Source organism: Carcharhinus amblyrhynchos, chromosome 8 (genome assembly GCF_965287045.1).
Source record: "Carcharhinus amblyrhynchos chromosome 8, sCarAmb.v2.hapA, whole genome shotgun sequence".
Classification (NCBI taxonomy): Eukaryota; Metazoa; Chordata; class Chondrichthyes; order Carcharhiniformes; family Carcharhinidae; genus Carcharhinus; species Carcharhinus amblyrhynchos.
This window is the reverse complement of record NC_137331.1, coordinates 122,932,379-122,953,883: the sequence shown is the minus strand read 5'-3', so window position 1 is coordinate 122,953,883 and position 21,505 is coordinate 122,932,379. Positions and strand designations below refer to the sequence as shown.

At 48.3% G+C, this 21,505-nt stretch overlaps 1 protein-coding gene across 1 annotated transcript in view; it reads right to left on the bottom strand.

Annotated features, from left to right (window-relative positions):
- Window positions 1-4,033: 4,033 nt before the first annotated feature.
- LOC145346880 (carbohydrate sulfotransferase 9-like) overlaps window positions 4,034-21,505 on the bottom strand; it is a 110,780-nt gene continuing 93,308 nt past the window's right edge. Inside the window, exons 4-5 of the mRNA XM_080194742.1 lie at window positions 10,927-10,964; window positions 4,034-5,936 (exon numbers count right to left, since the gene is read on the bottom strand). Coding sequence (XP_080050868.1) covers window positions 4,872-5,936; window positions 10,927-10,964 — 1,103 coding nt within the window. The 3' untranslated portion in view covers window positions 4,034-4,871. The remainder of the gene's footprint in view (window positions 5,937-10,926; window positions 10,965-21,505) is intronic.

Genomic DNA, 21,505 nt, shown 5'->3' with positions numbered 1-21,505 from the left:
AATTTACAAACCATACCTGCTGAGAATTAATGAGTAAAGCAAACATTCCTGTATTTACAGAGCTTACTGGTTGCGTTTTTTTTAAATTATGTGACGTGGGCATCATTGGCAGCGTTTATTGCCCACAACTATTTGTCCTTGAGAAGGTGGTGGTGAGCTGCCTTCTTGAGCCGCTGCAGTCCGTGTGGTGTAGGTACATCCACAGTGCTGTTAGGGAGGGAGTTCCAAGATGTTGACCCAGCGACAGTGAAGGAATGGTGATATATTTCCAAGTCAGGATGGTGAGAGGCTTGGAGGGGAACTTGTAGGTGGTGGTGCTCCCATGTATCTGCTGCCCTTGTCCTTCTGGATGGAAGTGGTCGCGGGTTTGGAAGGTGCTGTCCAAGGAACCTTGGTGAGTTTCTGCAGTGCATCTTGTAGTTGGTACACACTGCTGCATGTTGGTGAGAGAGGGAGTGAATGTTTGTAGATGGGGTGCCAATCAAGTGGGCTGCTTTGTCCTGGATGCTGTCGAGCTTTTGAGTGTTGTTGGAGCTGTACCCATCCAGGCAAGTGGGGAGTATTCCATCACACTCCTGACTTATGTCCTTTTCTCTGACCTGTTCTTGTAGCCACAGTTTATGGGTCCACCCACAGGACATGGATTCAAAAAGGCAGCTCACCACCCTCTTCTCAAGGACAACTAGGGATGGGCAATAAATGCTGGCCCAGACAGCGACACCCATGTCCCACAAATGATTAAAAGAAAATCCAGTTCAATTTCTATTCACTAGTAACTCCCAGGATGTTGATAGTGGGGGAATTCAGTGATGGTAATCACTGGACTAGTGGACGCGCAGGTTTGGTCACCGCATTTGCAGAAGGATATATTGGCCTTGGAAGGTGTGCAGAGGAGGTTCACCGCGCTGATACTGGAGATGAGGGGGTTAGCCTATGAGGAGAGATTGAATAATCTGGGTCTGTACTCGTTGGAGTTTAGAAGACTGAAGGGGATCTGATAGAGACGTATAAGATAATGAAAGGGATGGATAGGGTAGAGGTAGAGAGATTCTTCCCGCTTAGAAAGGATAACAGAACTAAAGGGCACAGCCTCAAAATAAGGAGGGTGCAGTTTAGATCAGAGTTGAGGAGGAGCTTCTTCACTCAAAGGGTGGTGAATCTCTGGAATTCTCTGCCCGTTGAAGTGGTGGAGGCTACCTCGCTGAATATATTTAAGTCACAGGTAGATAGGTTTCTGATAGACAAGGGAATTAAGGGTTATGGGGAGAAAGCGGGAAAGTGGAACTGATCCACTTCAGATCAGCCATGATCTTATTGAATGGCGGGGCAGGCTCGAAGGGCTAGATGGCCTCCTCCTGCTCCTATTTCTTACGTTCTTATGCAATGACATTGAATGTCAAGGGTGGTGTTTAGATTCTCTCTTGTTGGAGATGGTCATTGCCTGGCACTTGTGTGGCACGAATGTTATTTGCCACTTATCAGGCCAAACCTGGGTATTGTCCAGATCTTGTTGTATTTGAACATGGACTGCTTTCGTATCTGCGGGGCTGCGAATGGTGCTGAACATTGCGCAATCATCAGCAAACATCCCCACGTCTAACCTTACGATGGAGGGAAGGTATTTCCAATATTTGCAACACACTTCCTGTTCCGGCACATACCCCTTGCTCTGGATAATTTTAGTGTGGGTAACAACAGAATCAATCCAGTGACGCAATGTGAAAATATAATTAATTTTATTTCAAAATCAGCGTTGAGTATTGAAACCAAATAAAACTTCATTAAATTCCAGATTTCTGATTAGGTTCAAACCCGAACAAAATTCGCTGCATATTTATTATCAGGACTGTAAGCATTGAACCCAATAATGCAGTCATTTTTAGACTGAGATTTCACCTCCTCGATCTGGTCCCCATGTCAGATGTTGGAAGCAGCAGAAAGTTTAGAGATTGAGGGTGCCCCGATTCTGACCGTTTTCTCTCTCTGCCCTCGACATAGGCTCACATTTCCCTCCCCTCCCCTTCCCTCAATACCCTTTCTGCTTTCCACGCGCATTTGCGGGTAAGAGGCAGTAGTACGCAATTCCCCTTGCTCCAGGAATCACCGGGGGTCCACCAGGTTGTCCTGGGGTAGCAGAGCCAGGGGGAGGCAGTGTTAATGTCACTGGATTAATAATCCAGGGAGTCAGGGTAATCCTCTTAGTAGGACTAGGGGGCACAGCCTCAAGATAAAGGGGGGGCGGTTTAGAATGGAGTTGAGGAGGAACTTCTTCACTCAAAGGGTGGTGAATCTCTGGAATTCTCTGCCCGTTGAAGTGGTGGAGGCTGCCTCGCTAAATATTTTTAAGACGCGGGTTGATGGGTTTTTGATAAGAGAGGGGATTAAGGGTTATGGGGAGAGGGCGGGAATGTGGAACTGAGCCACGACAGATCAGCCATGATCTTATTGAATGGCGGGGCAGGCTCGAAGGGCTAGTTGGCCTACTCCTGCTCCTATTTCTTATGTTCTTATGACCTGGGTTCGAATCCCGCCGCGGCAGACGGTAGAATTCAATAAAAATAAACGTGGAATTGAGAATCTACTGATGACCGTGAAGCCATTGTTGGAAGAACCCATAATGTCCTTTAGGGAAGGAAATCTGTGTTTACCCAGTCTGGCCTACATCTGATTCCAGATCCAACCAATGGGGCAATTAATGATGGGCAACAAATGCTGGCCCAGCCAGCAACATCCATGTCCACTAAATGAATAAAACAGTGGCTTCATCCTCCTCCATAATGGCCCCACAAACCCTGCCTCCGTCCTTATGTATGTATTTGACCAAGCAAAAACGTTCTGCCGTCTTTGGACTCTTCCTGCTCCTTTCAGGATTATCTATCTTGCTCTCTGGCGCCCTGCTGAGCATTTCCCTTGCTTTGGTGCTCAGTCCTGGCCCAAGAATGAGGAGTCGCGAGGGCCGACGCCAGTCCTTCCACGAGCCAGGCAGGGCGAGAATGGGAAAACCCAGCATTCCCTCGGCATTGCCAGGAATAACACGGAGCTGGGGATGAAACAAGTGAACCTTCGAAAGCCTGCTCAGATGCTGTGCTGTCACCCTTTCTGTTATTGTTTGGTTATGTTCCTTTCAGAGGCTTAGATTAATGGTCATTGGAGGGAGTGTCGGCTGGGGACTGGAGTTCAAATCCCACCCCAGGAGCTGGGGAATTTAAATTCTGACTCAACTAATCTGGAAAAATTAGTTAGTTTCGGTAACTTTGTATAAGTAATGGCGACCATGTAACTGCCAGAGTTTTGTGGAAATCTGGTTTCCTTCACCAGTGCCCCTTTAGGGGAGGAAATCTGCCACCCATACCTGGCCTGGCCTATATCTGACTCCCACAGCAATGTGGCTGACTCTTAGAATGCCTTCTGAAATGACCAAGCGAGGCGCGCAGTCCAAGGGGCAATGAGGGATGGGCAACAAGTGTTGGCTTTGCCCATGATATCCACATCCCATGCATGAGTTCAAGAAACATCCTGCTGGAGTGTGAGCAAGCGGATAGGTGTACGCGGAACGGGCAGATGAGGGAATTGTTCCCCCGATCCTTTCGGTTGATAGCAGCGCAGATGCAAAGAGACACATCAGGCTGTGTAGAAGCCTGGTCACCGCTCCATCCCAACTGGGGAGAAGGGCTAGGGACAGGTTCCACTTTGCTGGGTTCAGACTGGGAGATGGGATTAAGACTTCCACAATGACCAGACGAGCTTTTTGAAACGGCCACTGGTGGTTCTGGGGGCAATCATTTCAAAAGTGTTCCCTTGCTGCATGCGTTGGGAGTCCCACACTCGCAGCAGTGAGGGAGACAGGATCGAGAAACAAGGAACAACACAGCACGGGAAACAGGCCCTTCGGCCCAACGAGCCTGTGCCGCCATTTTAACATTGTGAGTGCCCTCCTCTACCCATGACCTTTGTCTACTTGCCTATTGGGGAAGATTGAGGGAAGACTAATTTAGGGACAATTTGTTGCACCAATCAGCCTAAGAGCACGTTTTTTGAGGTGTGGGAGGAAACCGGAGCACCCGGAGAAAACCCACGCAAGCACGGGGAGAATGTGCAAACTCCCACAGACACCGGCCCAAATCCATGTATCTGCACAGCAAACAGTGATAGTCACTGAGCTGTTGTGTTGCCCGTCAGCTGGTCCAGTTTAAGCGTACACAAACAGCCTTGATTCCCAAATGCGCTCCTTCATTCCCTTTCTCCCAACCTTTTCCTTTTCTCTTCAGGGTCCGCAGATGTTTGCCGGGGTGGCGGGGTGGGGGAGACCCCACTATCTCACCAAGATTGCTATACCTCGCGCACAAGCTCCTGATTCTCAGGCGGGCGCAGTGTGCGTGGCAGCCTGCACCAATCCCTCTCCCCACACACTGCTACCGCGACAGAACAGAGGCAACTCTTTGCTTCCTGAGTTTGGGAATGCCGAGAGCAAAATGTGACGCTCTCAACCGGAAACCGCCGGAGGCCGACGTTTTGAGTCTTTTCGACTCCCTGATCTCATGGAATCACACGGTGCAGAAGAGGCCCTTCGGCCCATTGAGTCTGCACCGACATGCGAGAAACACCTGAGCTCCCTCCCTCCTTAATACCGGCGCTTGGCCTACGTGATCTGTTGGGTTTGAGCATCGCACGGTACGGTATTTTTACCCACAGGCCGTAGTCACCAGTTTCCCCTCCGTCGCCTGTTGCGCTAAAGAAAAGTAGTGACAAACACAGCGAAGATGAACGTCCGAAAGTGATTCCCTCTGCGTATCGCCGTACCCAAAATAAGATCTACATCACAAAATATATTAAGATTTCCCGATAAATTACTTTCCTTGACCTGACGCACATTAAAAATGTGGCTTTGAATAGTTAAACATGAGGTAGTCCAGATAGTAGAAGTTATAGATTTGCTGCCTTTCCAAGGGTGATATCTGGAGCAGATATTGTTTAACCACAGACAAAGTTGTCCTCTGATCAGTGGAATGCCTGTCTTTGAAACTGGGGAACTGGAGCTGGAGAGGGGCGCCTATCAGGTTGAGAAAGTGGTTGGCGTCGCTCTCCAAATGCTCAAACTTCCCGATGAAGTCGTAATTAATGAGGCAGGGGGAGCAGAGCTGGCTGATGGGCTCCCAGTGAATGTCCATGCCCACGGGCTTCTGTGGGTCCAGGAGGTAGTGGACAAACTCACTGAAAGTCACCCCGGCCCCCGTGCTGAGGGCCTCGGCGCTGGCGTTGCTCCTGTACTTCTTCAGGATCGCCTTGCCGAACACCGGGTGGTAGTAGACGTTGGGGTGCTCGAACTTATCCCTGAAGGCCGACACCAGCCTCTCCATTGGGTCCCGCACGAACAGCACTTTGGTGAAGGTGTTCAGGAACTCGTAGGCCTCCTGGAGGCTGTAGCTGTCCAGCCGCCGCAGGTGCTTGCCGTAGTGCACAAAGTCGTGCGAGATGTTGTGCGGGGACAAGGCCAGGCCGTTCAGCACCATCAGGACGCGCTTCCAGTTCGAGCATCCCGCCTTGGGCACCTCGCAGTACAGCAGCTTGTGCCTGTCCTCCACGTAGACGCGGGAAACCAGCCTGATCAGCGACGCCCTGTGCTTGCTGATATAATACTTCTTGCAGAAGTTGGCGAGGAAGCGTCTCCTCTGCTGCTGTGTGCCGTCCGTCACCAGGCTCCGATTGCCCGGGCGATCCCCCGGCGCGTTAACGACTGGCTCGAACAGCTTCTTCAGCAGCAGGTTCCTCATCTTCCTCTGCTGGGACAACCTCTTCCTCAGCGAGTCCCCGTCTCTGGGCGCCGTGGCCTTCGAATCCGTCCCGTTGATGGATTCCTCCGCGCGGTGACTCGCGGCTGCTGTGGTCTTGGAACCCTGGCGGAGGGGCCCCGGGATTCCTGTTGGTAGATTCCAGGCCTACAGAGAAAATAAGACAAGATAAATCAAAGCGAAGGTCCGGAGGATGATTAGAGAAAGCCTGCGGTGCAAGCTGGAACAACATCTATCACTAACTGAGAGCAAATTATACAATCAAAATCTAACAAGCACATCGGGGAGCACTTCCATAGAACCATGGAAAATTACAGCTCAGAAACAGGCCCTTCTTGTCTGTGTTGAACCATTTTTCTGCCTAGTCCCACTGACCTGCACTTGGACCATATCCCTCCACACCCCTCTCATCCATGAGCCCGTCCAAGCTTTTCTTAAATGTTAAAAGTGACCCCACATTTACCACTTAATCCAACAGCTCATTCCACACTCCCACCACTCTCTGTGTGAAGCCCCCCCCCCCCCCCCCCCCAATATTCCCTTTAAACTTTTCCCCCTTTCACCCTTAACCCATGCCCTCTGGTTTTTTTTCTCCTCTAGCCTCAGTGGAAAAAGCCTGCTTGCATTCACTCTATCTATACCCATCAAAATCTTATACACCTCTATCAAATCTCCCCTCGTTCTTCTACACTCCAGGGGATAGAGCCCTAACCTATTCAATCTCTCTCTGTAACTCAGCTTCTCAAGTCCTGGCGACATCCTTGTGAACGTCCCCTCAACCGTCATTCCTCATCATCCCCTCAACCCCACCACCATCCATGGGACGGCTCAGCTGGTCCTGTGCCCTCACCTGCTCTTAATAAGTGACCTCCAGGAAGGATAGGGAATGTTAGCCTGTCCAAACTTCCGACTGGTTGGTTCATTACCATCTTATCAGTCATGTTCTTCCATCTGGGAAGTTGGGTAACTTGCTTAGCCTCCTGGAAACCCAATGGTGGCTAAAACCACTGAACATACTCTCAGAGCGGGCACTTCATAGAATCGTGGAATCCTACAGTGCAGAAAGAGGCCATTCAGCTCACAAAGTCTGCACAATCCTACCCAGGCCTCATAACCCCATTCATTTACCCTAGCTGGTCCCCCTGACACTGAGGGTCAATTTAGCATGAGCAATCCACCTAACCCACACAGTTCTGGGGTGTGGGAGGAAACCGGAGCACGCGGAGGAAACCCACGCAGACACGGGGAGAATGTGCAAACTCCACACGGGCAGTGACTCAAGCCAGGAATTGAATCTTGGTCCCTGGTACTGTGAGGCAGCAGTGCTAACCACTGTGTCATCGTGCTGCCCCGGGGATTTACCTAGTCTTAGTTGGGAAATTTATTTAAATGAGCGTGGAATTGTGCAGCACAAGAGGACATTCATCCTAGGGATTAACTAGTGACCATTTCCTCTGCGCTTTTTCCGTGGGCCACGCACAACTCTCCCCTTCAAGTATTTATCCAATTCCCCTTTGAAAGTTAGGGGCCGAGATTTCGTTCGCCCCACCACCACTGCCAGTGAGAATTTGGCACTCAGCCAAATCTTCATTCACTGCAGCGGGACTGGAGACTCCCAGCCACAGGCGAGAGAGGAGAATTCTGGCCTCTATTGAATCTGTCCCCACCACCCTTTCAGTAAGCACATTCTAATTCACAACAACCGGCTGTTTTTCCATCATCCAAATCCCTTTAGAAGTTTGAAACCCTCGATTAAATCTTCCATTAACCTCCCCTGCTCAATGGGGAACATTCCCAGCTTCTCCTGGCTCTCCAAGTTAACGGGAACCCCCCGGTACAATTCTAGTAAATCTCCTCCACACCCTTCTCCAAATCCTTGATATACTTCCAGATGTGTGTGGTGGCTGGAATTGGCTGGTCACTGTTCTGCATGCAAATGTATCTTTATCTGAAATGTACTTAAGGAAGTGGCCCTGGAATTAGTAGATCCGTTGGTGGTTGTTTTCCAAAGTTTTCTGGACTCTGGAATAGTTCCTACAGATTGGAGGGTAGCTAATGTCAGCCCGCTATTCAAAAAGGGAGGTAGAGAAAAATCAGGGAACTATGCGGCCGCACTTGGAGTACTGTGTGCAGTTCTGGTCCCCACATTACAGGAAGGACGTTGAGGCTTTGGAGAGGGTGCAGAGGAGGTTTACCAGGATGTTGCCTGGTATGGAGGGGAGGTCATATGAGGAGAGACTGAGGGATTTGGGGTTGTTTTCGCTGGAAAGAAGGAGGCTAAGAGGGGATCTTATTGAAACATATAAGATGATTAGAGGTTTAGATAGGGTGGATAGTGATAGCCTTTTTCCTCGGATGGAGAATGCTAGCACGAGGGGGCATGGCTTTAAATTAAGGGGTGGTAGTTATAGGACGGATGTCAGGGGTAGGTTCTTTATCCAGAGGGTGGTGAGGGATTGGAATGCCCTGCCTGCTGCGGTTGTAAATGCGCCTAGTTTGGGGGCGTTTAAGAGATCTATGGATAGGTTTATGGACGAAAAGGGATTGGTTTAGATTAGTGGGTCTGTTTTTTTTTAAAAAACCGGTCGGTGCAACATCGTGGGCCGAAGGGCCTGTTCTGCGCTGTAATGTTCTATGTTCTATAGACCAGTGAGCCTAACGTCAGCTCTGGGGAAGTTACTAGAGTCCATTCTCAAAGAATTCATATCTCGGCATTTAGAAGGCATTTATAATCAAAGTCAGCATGGATTTACAAAAGGGAAATTAAGCTTGATAAGTCTACTGGAATTTTTTGAGGATGTAACTAGTGGAGTTGACCGAGGAGAACCAGTGGATGTGGTTTATTTAAACTTTCAGAAAGCTTTCGAAAAGGTCTCACATAATAGACTACTATGTAAAGTTAAGCACCTGGGATTGCAGGTAATGTCTTGAGATGGATAGAAAGCTGGATAGCAGATAGGAAGCAAAGAGTTGGCATGAATGGGTCATTTTTCTGATTGTCAGTCAGTGACTAGTGGGGTTCCACAGGGATCTGTACTAAGACCCAACTGTTCAAATTGTATATTAATAACTTGGAAAAGGGAACTGAATATATTATCTCCAAATTTGCAGATGATACAAAGTTGGATGGGAGGGTAAGCTGTGAGGAGGATGCAGAGATGCTTTAGCGTCATTTGGACAGGCTGAGTGTGTGGGCATCTGCATAGCAGATGCAGTATAATGTGGATAAATGTGAGGTTATCCACTTTGGTAGCAATAATAGGAATACAGGTTATTACTTGAATGTGTGTAAATTGAGAGAAGTGGATACTCAGCGAGACCTTGTGCATCAGTTGCTGAAAGTAAGCCCGCAGGTACAGCAGGCAGTAAAGAAAGCAAATGGTATGTTGGCCTTCATAGCGAGAGGATTTGGGTATAGGAATAAGGATGTTTTGCTGCAATTGTACAGGGCATTGGTGAGACCACACCTGGAGTATTGTGTGCAGTTTTGGTCTCCTTATCTGAGGAGGGATGTCTTTGCTATAGAGGGAGAACAGTGAAGGTTTACCAGGCTGATTCCTGGAATGGTGGGTCTGTCATACAAGGAGAAACTAAGTCGGTTCGGATTATATTCACTGGAGTTCAGAAGAGTGAGAGGGGATCTCATAGAAACTTATAAAATTCTAACAGGGTTAGACAGGGTAGATTCAGAAAGAATGTTCCCAATGGTGGGGGAGCCCAGAACTAGGGGGTCATAGTTTGAGGATAAGAGGTAAACCTTTTAGAACTGAGGTGAGGAGAAATTTCTTCACCCAGAGGGTGGTGAATGTGTGGAATTTACTCCACAGAAAATAGTTGAGGCCAAATCATTGTCTGATTTCGAGAAGAAATTAGATATAGCTCTTGGGGCTAAAGAGATTGAGAGATATGGCAGGTGGGGGGCGGGGTGGGGGGGGGATGTATTCAGGATATTGAAGTTGATGATCAGCCATGATGAAAATGAATGGCGGAGCAGGCTCGAAGGGCAGAATGGCCTCATCCTGCTTCTGGTTTCTATGGTTCTTAAGCAGTTAGGTTCCGTTTTTACTTTAAAAATGTTCATCGGGATTGTTTGAGGGGGTTTGTGTGTACTCAAGCAGAATTTTATGCGCACTTGATTTATGAAAAGGTCCTTTCACATTAGCTGTGGTTTGACCGTGCTCAGAATGTTCCGGGCTGTTTCTGAGCAACGCATCTTAGTTTTCTTGAAGTTTATTTATTTGTCACAAGTAAGCTTTCATTAACACTGCAATGAAGTTACTGAAAATCCCCTAGTCGCCTTGGTGCCTGTTCAGGTACACTGAGGGAGAATTTAGCATCTCTGGAACTTTCCTCATGAATCATTTTTAGAGTGGATAGAATCAGATAAGCCCTCACGTTCAGAAGGAGGCCATTCAGCCCCTTGAGTTTGCCCCAACTCTCTGGAAGAGCATCTAACCCAGGCTATCCTTGTAATCCCTTGCATTTACCAAGACTAACCCTCCTAACCTGCTAATGCAAAGGGACAATTTAGCAGGGCCAATCCACCTTACTTGTACATCTTTGGACACCAAGGGGCAATTTAACACGGCCAGTCCAGCTAACCTGAACATCTTTGGAATGTGGGAGGAAACCAGAGCACCTGCAGGAAACCCACACAGACACAGGGAGAATGTGCAAACTCCACACAGTGGAGACAGTAACCCAAGGCCAGAATCGAACCCAGGTCCCTGGCGCTGTGAGGTGGCAATGCTAACCTGTGTCATCGTGGATAGTGATGAGGCAGATTAACTTGAAGTTGGAATGTGAGTGGAGATGGGCGTGTTGGGTAAGCGAGGGCATGGCAGTCAGTGGCAAGAGGCCCAATTCATAAACGCCTCCAGGATTATGTGCAACTGTGTTGGGAGCCTAATCATCGTCTCTTCATCAAGTTCAACAACTGAAGTCAACAGAATGAATTTCTAACCGTGTTACATTCCAAAGCATGAGAGAAAAAAGCCTCAAGGAGAAGATGCATCATATCTTTGACATGGGAATGGTGAGGGTTTGTTTTGAACATGAGCTACTTTCAGATTGCGTGCCTATTCTTCACAATTCATGTACATTCTGTCACATAAGTCAACCAATAGTGTTCAATTACCTTAATGCTTTGTACCTGTTGAATCTTGTACCTCAGCACTGAAAGAGAAGGAGAACATAGACAAGGGTTAATTGTCACGGAAATACATTCTTCAGAAATAAGAACATAGGAGTTAGGAACACAAATCGGCAAGTTCAGCCCTTCGATCCTGCTCCGCCATTCAATCAGATCATGGCTGATCTCTTCCTGATCTCAAATCCACCTCCCCACCTGTTCCCCATATCCCCTTATCCATTTTTTACTATCAGAAATATATCTATCTCCTTGAAACCATTCAATGATTTCAGACTCCACTGTGCGACGGGGCAGAGAGTTCCACAAATTCACCCCCCTCTGTAAGAAGCAGTTCCTCCCCATCTCAGTTTTAAATCCACCGCCTCCCAACCTATACCTGTGACCTCTTGTTCCAGACTGCCCCACAAGGGGAAACATTTGGTCTACGTTTACTTTATCAATCCCTTTTAGAATTTTATATACCTCGATCAGATCCTCTCTCACTCTTCTAATCTCTAGTGAGTATAAACCCAAACTGTTTAACCTCTCCTCACACGTCAACCCCTTCATCCCCAGCATCGATCTGGTGAACAGATAGAAGTGAATTCACTCAGACAAAATAAACACACTCTGCGAAGGTAACATTATCACTTGGATTTTGCGGTAACAATAATAGTGAGGCTATCAGCCCTTGTTGTTATTGTGGAGTAACTCAGAAAGGAACTTCTGGAGACTGCACATGACTGGTTAAATACAGAAAGTAGGAAATTGCTGCCCGTGTTTCTCTGCTCTTCCACAGGCTTCGTTCAAGTGGTATCTCTCTAAGAGATCAATGTTTGGACACAAGAAGGGCTTGATGATGTTGTAATTACCGATTAGACAGCTACCAAACACGCCAGAAAAAGTCAGAGTTTGTACATTCACATTTAAATGAATTTTAACTGTGCGTTACCGCCAGCCAACCTCTCTGACCCTGAAATTTTTAGTGTGGAGTCTCATTCCTTCTAATTTTACTTATCATTGGAGATTTTTAAAAAATGTGTTAAAAAATATTTTTAGTTGTCTTTTTTTTTCTTTATCTTTCTTTTCCTCTTGTCGTTTCACTTTCTGTATCTGATTTTACATTTAATTAAAGCTTACACTGCCTGGTATTAGGAATGAGCATTAAGTGCTGGCCTTGTCAGCAATGCTCACATCTCAAAGAATAAGAAACAATTTAGTATGAGGTAGGTCCATTAAAAGTCTGCTGGCAGCAGGAAAAAAACAAGCCTAGTAGATAATGGAGATCCTGTAGATGTAGTATATCTAGCCTACAAGAAGGCATCTGATAAGGTGCCATACATAAGGTAAGATCATGTGGAGTTAAGGACAACTTATTAGCTTGGATAGAATATTGCTAGCTGACAGAAAGCAGAGACTCAGGATAAACGGGTCTTCTTCTGGTTGGTATGCTGTAACTAGAGGAGTGCCACAGGGTTCAGTCCTCGGACCCCAACTATTTCCAATCTATATTAATGACTTAGGTGCAGGGAGAGTAGGTGCTACCGCCACATTTACAGGTGACATTAAAAAAGGTGGGATAGTAAGTTCTAATGAGAAAATAAGAAATTTACAAATGGATTGTTTACGATTTACATAGATGATTTGGAGTTGGGGACCGAGTGTATTGTGTCAAAATTCACAGATGACACTAAGATGGGTGGCAGGGCAAAGTGTGCAGAGGATACTGAAAGTCTGCAAAGGGATATAGATAGTCTAAGTGAGTGGGTTAGGGTCTAGCAGGTGGAGTACAATGTTGGTAAATGTGAGGTCATTCATTTTGACAGGAATAACAGCAAAATGGACTATTATATAAATGGTAAAAAATTGCAGCATGCTGCTGTGCAGAGGGACCTGGGTGTCATTGTGCAGGAATCTCGTAATTCTCCTCCGCCTTCTTTCTTCGGGAAAAAGATACAAAAGTCTGAGGTCACATACCTACCGCCTCAAGAACAGCTTCTTCCCTGCTGCTGTCAGACTTTTGAATGGACCTACTTTGCATTAAGTTGATCTTTCTCTACACCCTAGCTATGAGTGTAACACTACATTCTGCGCTCTCTCCCTTCCTTCTCTATGAACGGTATGTTTTGTCTGTATAGCGCGCAAGAAACAACACTTTTCGCTGTACACTAACACATAAATCAAATCAAAAATATGGTGGGGGAGTTCAGAATTAGGCGTCATAGTTTGAGGATCAGCGGTAAACATAGAAACATAGAATACTACAGCACAAACAGGCCCTTCGGCCCTCACTGTTGTGCCGAGCTATGTCCGAACCCAAGATCAAGCTATCCCACTCCCTATCATTCTGGTGTGCTCCATGTGCCTGTCCAATAACCGCTTGAAAGTTCCCCAAGTGTCCGACTCCATTATCACAGCAGGCAGTGCATTCCACACCCCAACCACTCTCTGAGTGAAGAATCTACCTCAGACAACCTTTTAGAACTGAGATGAGGAGAAATTTCTTCACCCAGAGGGTGAATTCATTACCACAGAAAATAGTTGAGGTCAAAAGATTGTTTAAAGTTTTAAAATTTATTTATTCGCGTCACAAGCAGGCTTACATTAACACTGCAATGAAGTTACTGCCTGGTTTCAAGAAGAAATTATATATAGCTCTTGGGCGCTAAAGGACTCAAGGCTTATTGGAGCAAAGGGGATCTGGATATTGAATTCATCGGTCAGCCACGATCATAATGAACGGCGGAGCAAGATCGAAGGGCCGAGTGGCCTTCTCCTGCCTCTAGTTTCTGTGATTCTTTGAGATTTGGTGTCTCTTCCTCCTTGTCAGTCTAGTGTTTGTACACCAGCCGGTTCTGACCTGTCGGACAGTTGTTAGGGAGATCTGATTGAGAACAATCGCCACACTCGCCATAGTTTTGTTGTTCTGAGTGTAAATGTGCCTCTTGATTGGCAGATTGAGAGCTCGCTTCACTCGCTGGCTGCTCAGCCTCCCAGCTTTGCTCATTAACATTTGGAATAATTAGAGATGGTTCCTTTGTTGTGGGAAATCTTCACCAGGGCTCCACTTTGTAGAAGTTGCTTCGTCCCAATTAATTGGTGCCCCTGTATTCAGAGCGCTGAGGCTGGCACTTTCAAGCAGCCTGGGCACAATGGGTGCCACTCACGCCTGGCAGTCAGAAGGTCGTGGGTCCGTGTCTCACTCCACAATCTCAACCACCGACTCAATCCAGTACCAAGGTAAAACAGAGAGTGCCGTATGTCACAGACAGGAAATGCACTGTATCAACAGAGGGTGCACTGTCAGAGGCTCAGTACTGAGGGAGTGCCGCACTGTCAGAGGGTCAGTGCTGAGGGAGTGCCGCACTGTCAGAGGCTCAGTACTGAGGGAGTGCCGCACTGTCAGAGGGTCAGTGCTGAGGGAGTGCCGCACTGTCAGAGGGTCAGTGCTGAGGGAGTGCCGCACTGTCAGAGGCTCAGTACTGAGGGAGTGCCGCACTGTCAGAGGGTCAGTGCTGAGGGAGTGCCGCACTGTCAGAGGGTCAGTACTGAGGGAGTGCCGCACTGTCAGAGGGTCAGTACTGAGAGAGTGCCGTACTGTCAGAGGGTCAGTACTGAGGGAGTGCCGTACCGTCAGAGGGTCAGTACTGAGGGAGTGCCGCACTGTCAGAGGGTCAGTACTGAGGGAGTGCCGCACTGTCAGAGGGTCAGTACTGAGGGAGTGCCGCACTGTCAGAGGGTCAGTGCTGAGGGAGTGCCGCACTGTCAGAGGGTCAGTACTGAGGGAGTGCCGCACTGTCAGAGGGTCAGTACTGAAGGAGTGCCGCACTGTCAGAGGGTCAGTGCTGAGGGAGTGCCGCACTGTCAGAGGATCAGTGCTGAGGGAGTGCCGCACTGTCAGAGGGTCAGTGCTGAGGGAGCGCCGCACTGTCAGAGGGTCAGTGCTGAGGGAGCGCCGCACTGTCAGAGGGTCAGTGCTGAGGGAGCGCCGCACTGTCAGAGGGTCAGTACTGAGGGAGCGCCTCAGAGGGTCAGTACTGAGGGAGTGCCGCACTGTCAGAGGGTCAGTACTGAGGGAGTGCCGCACTGTCAGAGGATCAGTGCTGAGGGAGTGCCACACTGTCAGAGGATCAGTGCTGAGGGAGTGCTGCACTGTCAGAGGGTCAGTGCTGAGGGAGTGCCGCACTGTCAGAGGATCAGTGCTGAGGGAGTGCCACACTGTCAGAGGGTCAGTGCTGAGGGAGTGCTGCACTGTCAGATGGTCAGTGCTGAGGGAGTGCCGCACTGTCAGAGGATCAGTGCTGAGGGAGTGCCGCACTGTCAGAGGGTCAGTGCTGAGGGAGTGCCGCACTGTCAGAGGGTCAGTGCTGAGGGAGTGCTGCATTGTCAGAGGGTCAGTGCTGAGGGAGTGCGGCACTGTCAGAGGGTCAGTACTGAGGGAGTGCCGCACTGTCAGAGGGTCAGTACTGAGGGAGTGCCGCACTGTCAGAGGGTCAGTGCTGAGGGAGTGCTGCACTGTCAGAGGGTCAGTACTGAGGGAGTGCCGCACTGTCAGAGGGTCAGTGCTGAGGGAGTGCTGCATTGTCAGAGGGTCAGTGCTGAGGGAGTGCGGCATTGTCAGAGGGTCAGTGCTGAGGGAGTGCCGCACTGTCAGAGGGTCAGTGCTGAGGGAGTGCCGCACTGTCAGAGGGTCAGTACTGAGGGAGTGCCGCACTGTCAGAGGGTCGGTACTGAGGGAGTGCCGCACTGTCAGAGGTACCATGTTTTGGATGAGAGGTGAACCATGGCCACTCTGCTCGATGCTGCAGATGGTCTATGTGTTAAAAATCCACATGGGCCTCCTCCCCCCCCAGTATAAAAGGAGAAAATGCTGGAAAAACTCAGCAGGTCCGGCAGCATCTGTGGACGGAGTTTGGAGTACACATGACCCTTCTACCGCACTGAAACTGTCTACGGTGACTGCATCCCAACATTACTGATCAATCTTTTCTTCATCTAGATCCCTCCATTTGCCTCAATACTCCCATGTAGTGGCAGGTTCCACATTCTTTTTCTCTTGTCGGGACTGACTTACAGGACTTTATTTACTGATGACATACATAGAAACTAGAAGCAGGAGCAGGCCATTTGGCCCCTGGAGCCTGCTCCGCCATTCATCTTGATCATGGCTGATCATCAAATCCAATATCCGGATCCCTCTTTCTCCCATATTCCTTGATCCCTTTAGCCCCAAGAACTATATCTAATTTCTTCTTCAAATAAGACAACGTTTTGGCCTCAACAACATGAGGTGCTAGTGAATTCCACACATTCATCATAGAAGGAATTTCTCCTCACCTCAGTTCTAAAAGGTTTACTCCTTACCCTCAAACTATGACCTGCTAGTTCTGGACTCCCCCGACCATTGGGAACATTCTTTCCGAACCTACCCTGTCAGAATTTTATAAGTTTCTATGAGATCCCCTCTCACTCTTCTAAACTCCAGTGAATATAATCCTAACTGACTTAGTTCCTCCTCATATGACAGACCTGCCATCCCAGGAATCAGCCTGGTAAACCTTCGCTGAGCTCCCTCTATCACAAGGACATCCTTCCTCAGATAAAGACACTAAAACTGCACACAATACTCCAGGTGTGGCCTCACCAATGCCCTGTACAATTGCAGCAAAACATCCCTATCCCTATCCTCAAATCCTCTGGCTATGAAGACCAAATGAGCTATGAGGAGAGGCTGAATAAACTAGGCTTGTACTCGTTAGAGTTTAGAAGAATGAGGGGAGATCTCATTGAGACGTATAAGATGATGAATGGGATGGATAGGATAGAGGTGGAGAGACTCTTCCCGCTCAGAAAGGATAGTAGGACTAGGGGGCACAGCCTCAAGATAAAGGGGGGGGCGGTTTAGAACGGAGTTGAGGAGGAACTTCTTCACTCAAAGGGTGGTGAATCTCTGGAATTCTCTGCCCGTTGAAGTGGTGGAGGCTGCCTCGCTAAATATTTTTAAGACGCGGGTTGATGGGTTTTTGATAAGAGAGGGGATTAAGGGTTATGGGGAGAGGGCGGGAATGTGGAACTGAGCCACGACAGATCAGCCATGATCTTATTGAATGGCGGGGCAGGCTCGAAGGGCTGGATGGCCTACTCCTGCTCCTATTTCTTATGTTCTTATGTTCTTATTAATGTGGAGATGCCGGCGTTGGACTGGGGTAAGCACAATAAGAAGTCTCACAACACCAGCGAACACAATGAGAAAACCAATGAACAGCCGACAGAGAGATCCGCAGTGCAGCAACTGGAGAAGGAAGAGTTGAATTGGACTCCTCCGGAAGGCCTCTGCCCTTGACTTAACATGCATGCCCAAGCCATCAGGAGGTGCTTCAATGCCAGATTCATCAACCGCACTCACAAGACAGCCCCGGACATCACCCAAGCACAACGCAACGCCATCCATGCTCTCAAGACCAGCCGCAACTTTGTCATCAAACCAGCAGACAAAGGAGGGGCCATCGTCATACTGAACAGAACGGATTACTGAAAAGAAGTGTACTGACAGCTAAACAATGAGGAACACTACAGTTACCTGCAGATCCAACCAAAGAACACAGCAGTCAACTCAACAGACTGATCAAGACCTTTGATCCAGACCTTCAGAACACCCTCCGTGCTCTCATCCCACATACTCCCCGCGCTGGAGATCTCTACTGCCTCCCGGAGATACACAAGGCCAACACACCCAGACGTCCCATCGTATCAGGCAATGGGACCCTGTATGAGAATCTCTCTGGCTACACTGAGAGCATCCTGAAACCCATTGTATAAAGAACCTTCAGATTCTGTCGTGACACTATGGACTTCCTACAGAAACTCAGCACACATGGAGCAGTTGAACCAGGAACATTCCTCGTCACAATGGATGTCTCGTTGTTGTATACCAGTATCCCCCACGATGATGGCATTGCTGCAACTGCGCTCAGTACTCATCGCCGACAACTGCCAATCTCCAGATGCAATTCTACAACTCATCGGCTTCATCCTGGACCACAATACCTTCACCTTCAACAACCTGCTCTTCATCCAGATACATGGAACAGCCATGGGGACCAAATTCGCAATATGCCAACATCATCATGCACAGGTTCGAACAAGACATCTTCACAGGACCTTCAACTAGATACACTGATGACATTTTCTTCCTTTGGACTCAGAGTGAACAATCACTGGAACAATTATATGACGACATCAACAAGTTCCATCCCATCATCAGACTCACCATGGATTACACTCTGGAATTGGTTGCATTCTTAGACACACGTATCTCCATCAAGGACGGTCACCTCAGCACCTCACTGTACGGCAAACCCATGGATAACCTCACAATGCTCCACTTCTCCAGCTTCCACCCTAAACATGTTAAGCCATCCCCTACAGACAAGCCCTCGTATACACAGGATCTACTCAGATGAGGAGGATTGCAACTGACACCTCCAGACGCAGGAAGATGCCCTCATAAGAACAGTATATGGTGCTCGACTCATTGATCAACAGTTCCGATGCGCCACAGTGAAAACCCTCACCAATCTCCTCAGAAGACAAACATGGGACAAGGCAGACAGAGTACCCTTCGTCGTCCAGTACTTCCCCGGAGCGGAGAAGCTACGACATCTTCTCCGGAGCCTTCAACATGTCATTGATGAAGACAAACATCTCGCCCAAGGCCATCCCCACACCCCCTCACTTCTTGCCTTCAAACAACTGCACGATCTTAAACAGACCACTATACGCAGCAAACTACCCAGCCTTCAGGGGAACAGTGGCCACGATACCACACAACCCTGCCACAGCAACCTCTGGAAGACATGCCGGATCATCGACACGGATGCCATCATCTCACATGAGAATATCATCCATCAGGTACACGGCACATACTCAGCCAACATTGTCTACCTGATATGCTGCAGGAAAGGATATCCCGAGGCAGGGTACATTGGGGAGACCATGCAGATGCTATGATAATGGATGAATGAACACTGCTTGACAATCACTAGGCAGGGGTTTTCCTTTCCTGTTGGCGAACACTTCAGCGGTCACGAGCATCCAGCCTCTGATCTTTAGGTAAGCATTCTCCAAGGCGGCCTTCACGACACACGACAGCGCAGAGTCGCTGAGCAGAGACTGATTGCCAAGTTCCGTACGCATGAGGACGGCCTCAACCATGATCTTGGGTTCATGTCACACTATCTGTAACCCCCATGACTTGCCTGGGTTTGCAAAATCTCACGAACTGTCCTGGCTTGAGACAATACACATCTCTTTAACCTGTGTTTAACCCTCTCTCCACTCACGTTGTCTGTACCTTTAAGACTTGATTACCTGTAAAGACTCACATTCCAACCATTATCTTGTAAATTGAGTTTGTGTCTTTATATGCCCTGTTTTTGAACACAACTCCCACTCACCTGATGAAGGAGCCCGAGACTCCGAAAGCCAGTGCCAAATAAACCTGTTGGACTTTAACCTGGTGTTGTGAGACTTCTTACTGCTCAAATCCCACTCCAGGACTTGCTGGTTAAGGAAGTGTGTGCGTAATGCGACCAAACAGGTTGTGTATCAACCTGCAAAATCCTTCCAAACACACGCGCCGATAGCGGGCGGTGAAAGCAGGAGAGACTCCTGGTCAGCCGCTTGATGGAGAGAACACTGCAGCCTCGATATCACCACCCATAGCAACATGCCTGAGGGTTCTGTAATGCACCATGTTTTAAAACCCAAACTCAACATCATCTAAACACAACTCTTAGGAGCTGACCTGGAATCATAGAATCCCTACAGTGCAGAAACAGGCCATTCAGCCCATCGAGCCTGCACCGACTCTCCGACAGAGCATCCCACCCAGGCCTTTTCCCCGTAACCCCACATATTTACCCTGCTAGCCCTTCCCAGACAAGGGGAGAATGTGCAAATTCTATACAGATAGTGACCTAAGCTAGGAACCAAACCAGAGTCCCTCGTGCTGTGAGGCAGCGGTGCTAACCACTGTGCCACTGTGTCACCACTGTATTATTCTGTGGTTCTAACCTTAGATGTTTTTTTATTGAAAAAAACCTTAGGAGGTTTACTAGGCTGATACCGGAGTTGAGGGGATTGAGCTATGAGGAGAGGCTGAATAAACTAGGCTTGTACTCGTTAGAGTTTAGAAGAATGAGGGGAGATCTCATTGAGACGTATAAGATGATGAATGGGATGGATAGGATAGAGGTGGAGAGACTCTTCCCGCTCAAAAAAGACAGTAGGACTAGGGGGCACAGCCTCAAGATAAAGGGGAGGCGGTTTAGAACGGAGTTGAGGAGGAACTTCTTCACTCAAAGGGTGGTGAATCTCTGGAATTCTCTGCCCGTTGAAGTGGTGGAGGCTGCCTCGCTAAATATTTTTAAGAAGCGGGTTGATGGGTTCTTGATAAGAGAGGGGATTAAGGGTTATGGGGAGAGGGCGGGAAAGTGGAACTGAGCCACGACAGATCAGCCATGATCTTATTGAATGGCGGGGCAGGCTCGAAGGGCTAGATGGCCTACTCCTGCTCCTATTTCTTATGTTCTTATGTTCTTATGTCCAAAGATGTGCGGGTTAGGTTGGATTGGCCGTGCTAAATTGTCCCTCAGTGTACCCGAACTGGAGTGTGGTGACTAGGGGATTTTCACAGTAATTTCATTGCAGTGTGAATGTAAGCCAAGTGGTGACTATAAGTAAGCTTTACTTTGCAGAGAAGGCCCTTTGGCCCATCGAGTCTGTACCGACACACGAGAAACACTCGACTTCCCACCTCAACCCATTTACCAGCAATAGAATTTAACGAGACTAACTCAAAACCCCCCCGATGTCCACACAATCATCATTGTGCTGTAGGATTGTTCATTTTTAGCGGGGAATTATGAGTTAAAGTGTCACTAAATCAGGGCTGACCCTACGACAGAATCAGCCTCAGGGTGAAGTAATGAGAGGCTTCATTAGGGAACTGCCAATTCACGCTGGCTGACTGGAGCGCGGTGTGGGAAAACACTCTGTTCCGCAGCTAAAAACTTCCTGGCACTCATCAAACTTTGTAAATTGGTATGAATGATGCAGGAACAAAGACAAGCTTGTAATTAAAATTTCCACTCAACCGAGCAGCAGCTATCCAGGACAATAGCGTGATTATCGATAAGGAAGTGAGGGAGTCAAACCCAGTGAGCAGAAAGCTTTTGCAGCGGCACGGATTAACCCGGGGGGTACAGATTTATGAGACTTGGCAAAAGAACCAGATGTTAGGTGAAGAGTTGCTATGATCCGGAAGGTGCTACCTGCAAGGGCAATGGAAGCAGATTGAAGAGGAACTTCCAAAAGGGGAACTGGATAAGTATCTGAAGGGGAGAAAGTTCCAGAGAGAATGAAGAATAAGCAGCAGAGTGGGATTAGTTGTGTGGCTAGGAACAGTTAAGATGGGCCGAATGGTCTCATTCTCTGCTGTAGTATTGAGAGATTGTACTGGTTAACCCAATGGGAAAGAGCGTCTTTTATTCTTTGATGGGACGTGGACGCCACAAGACAAGGC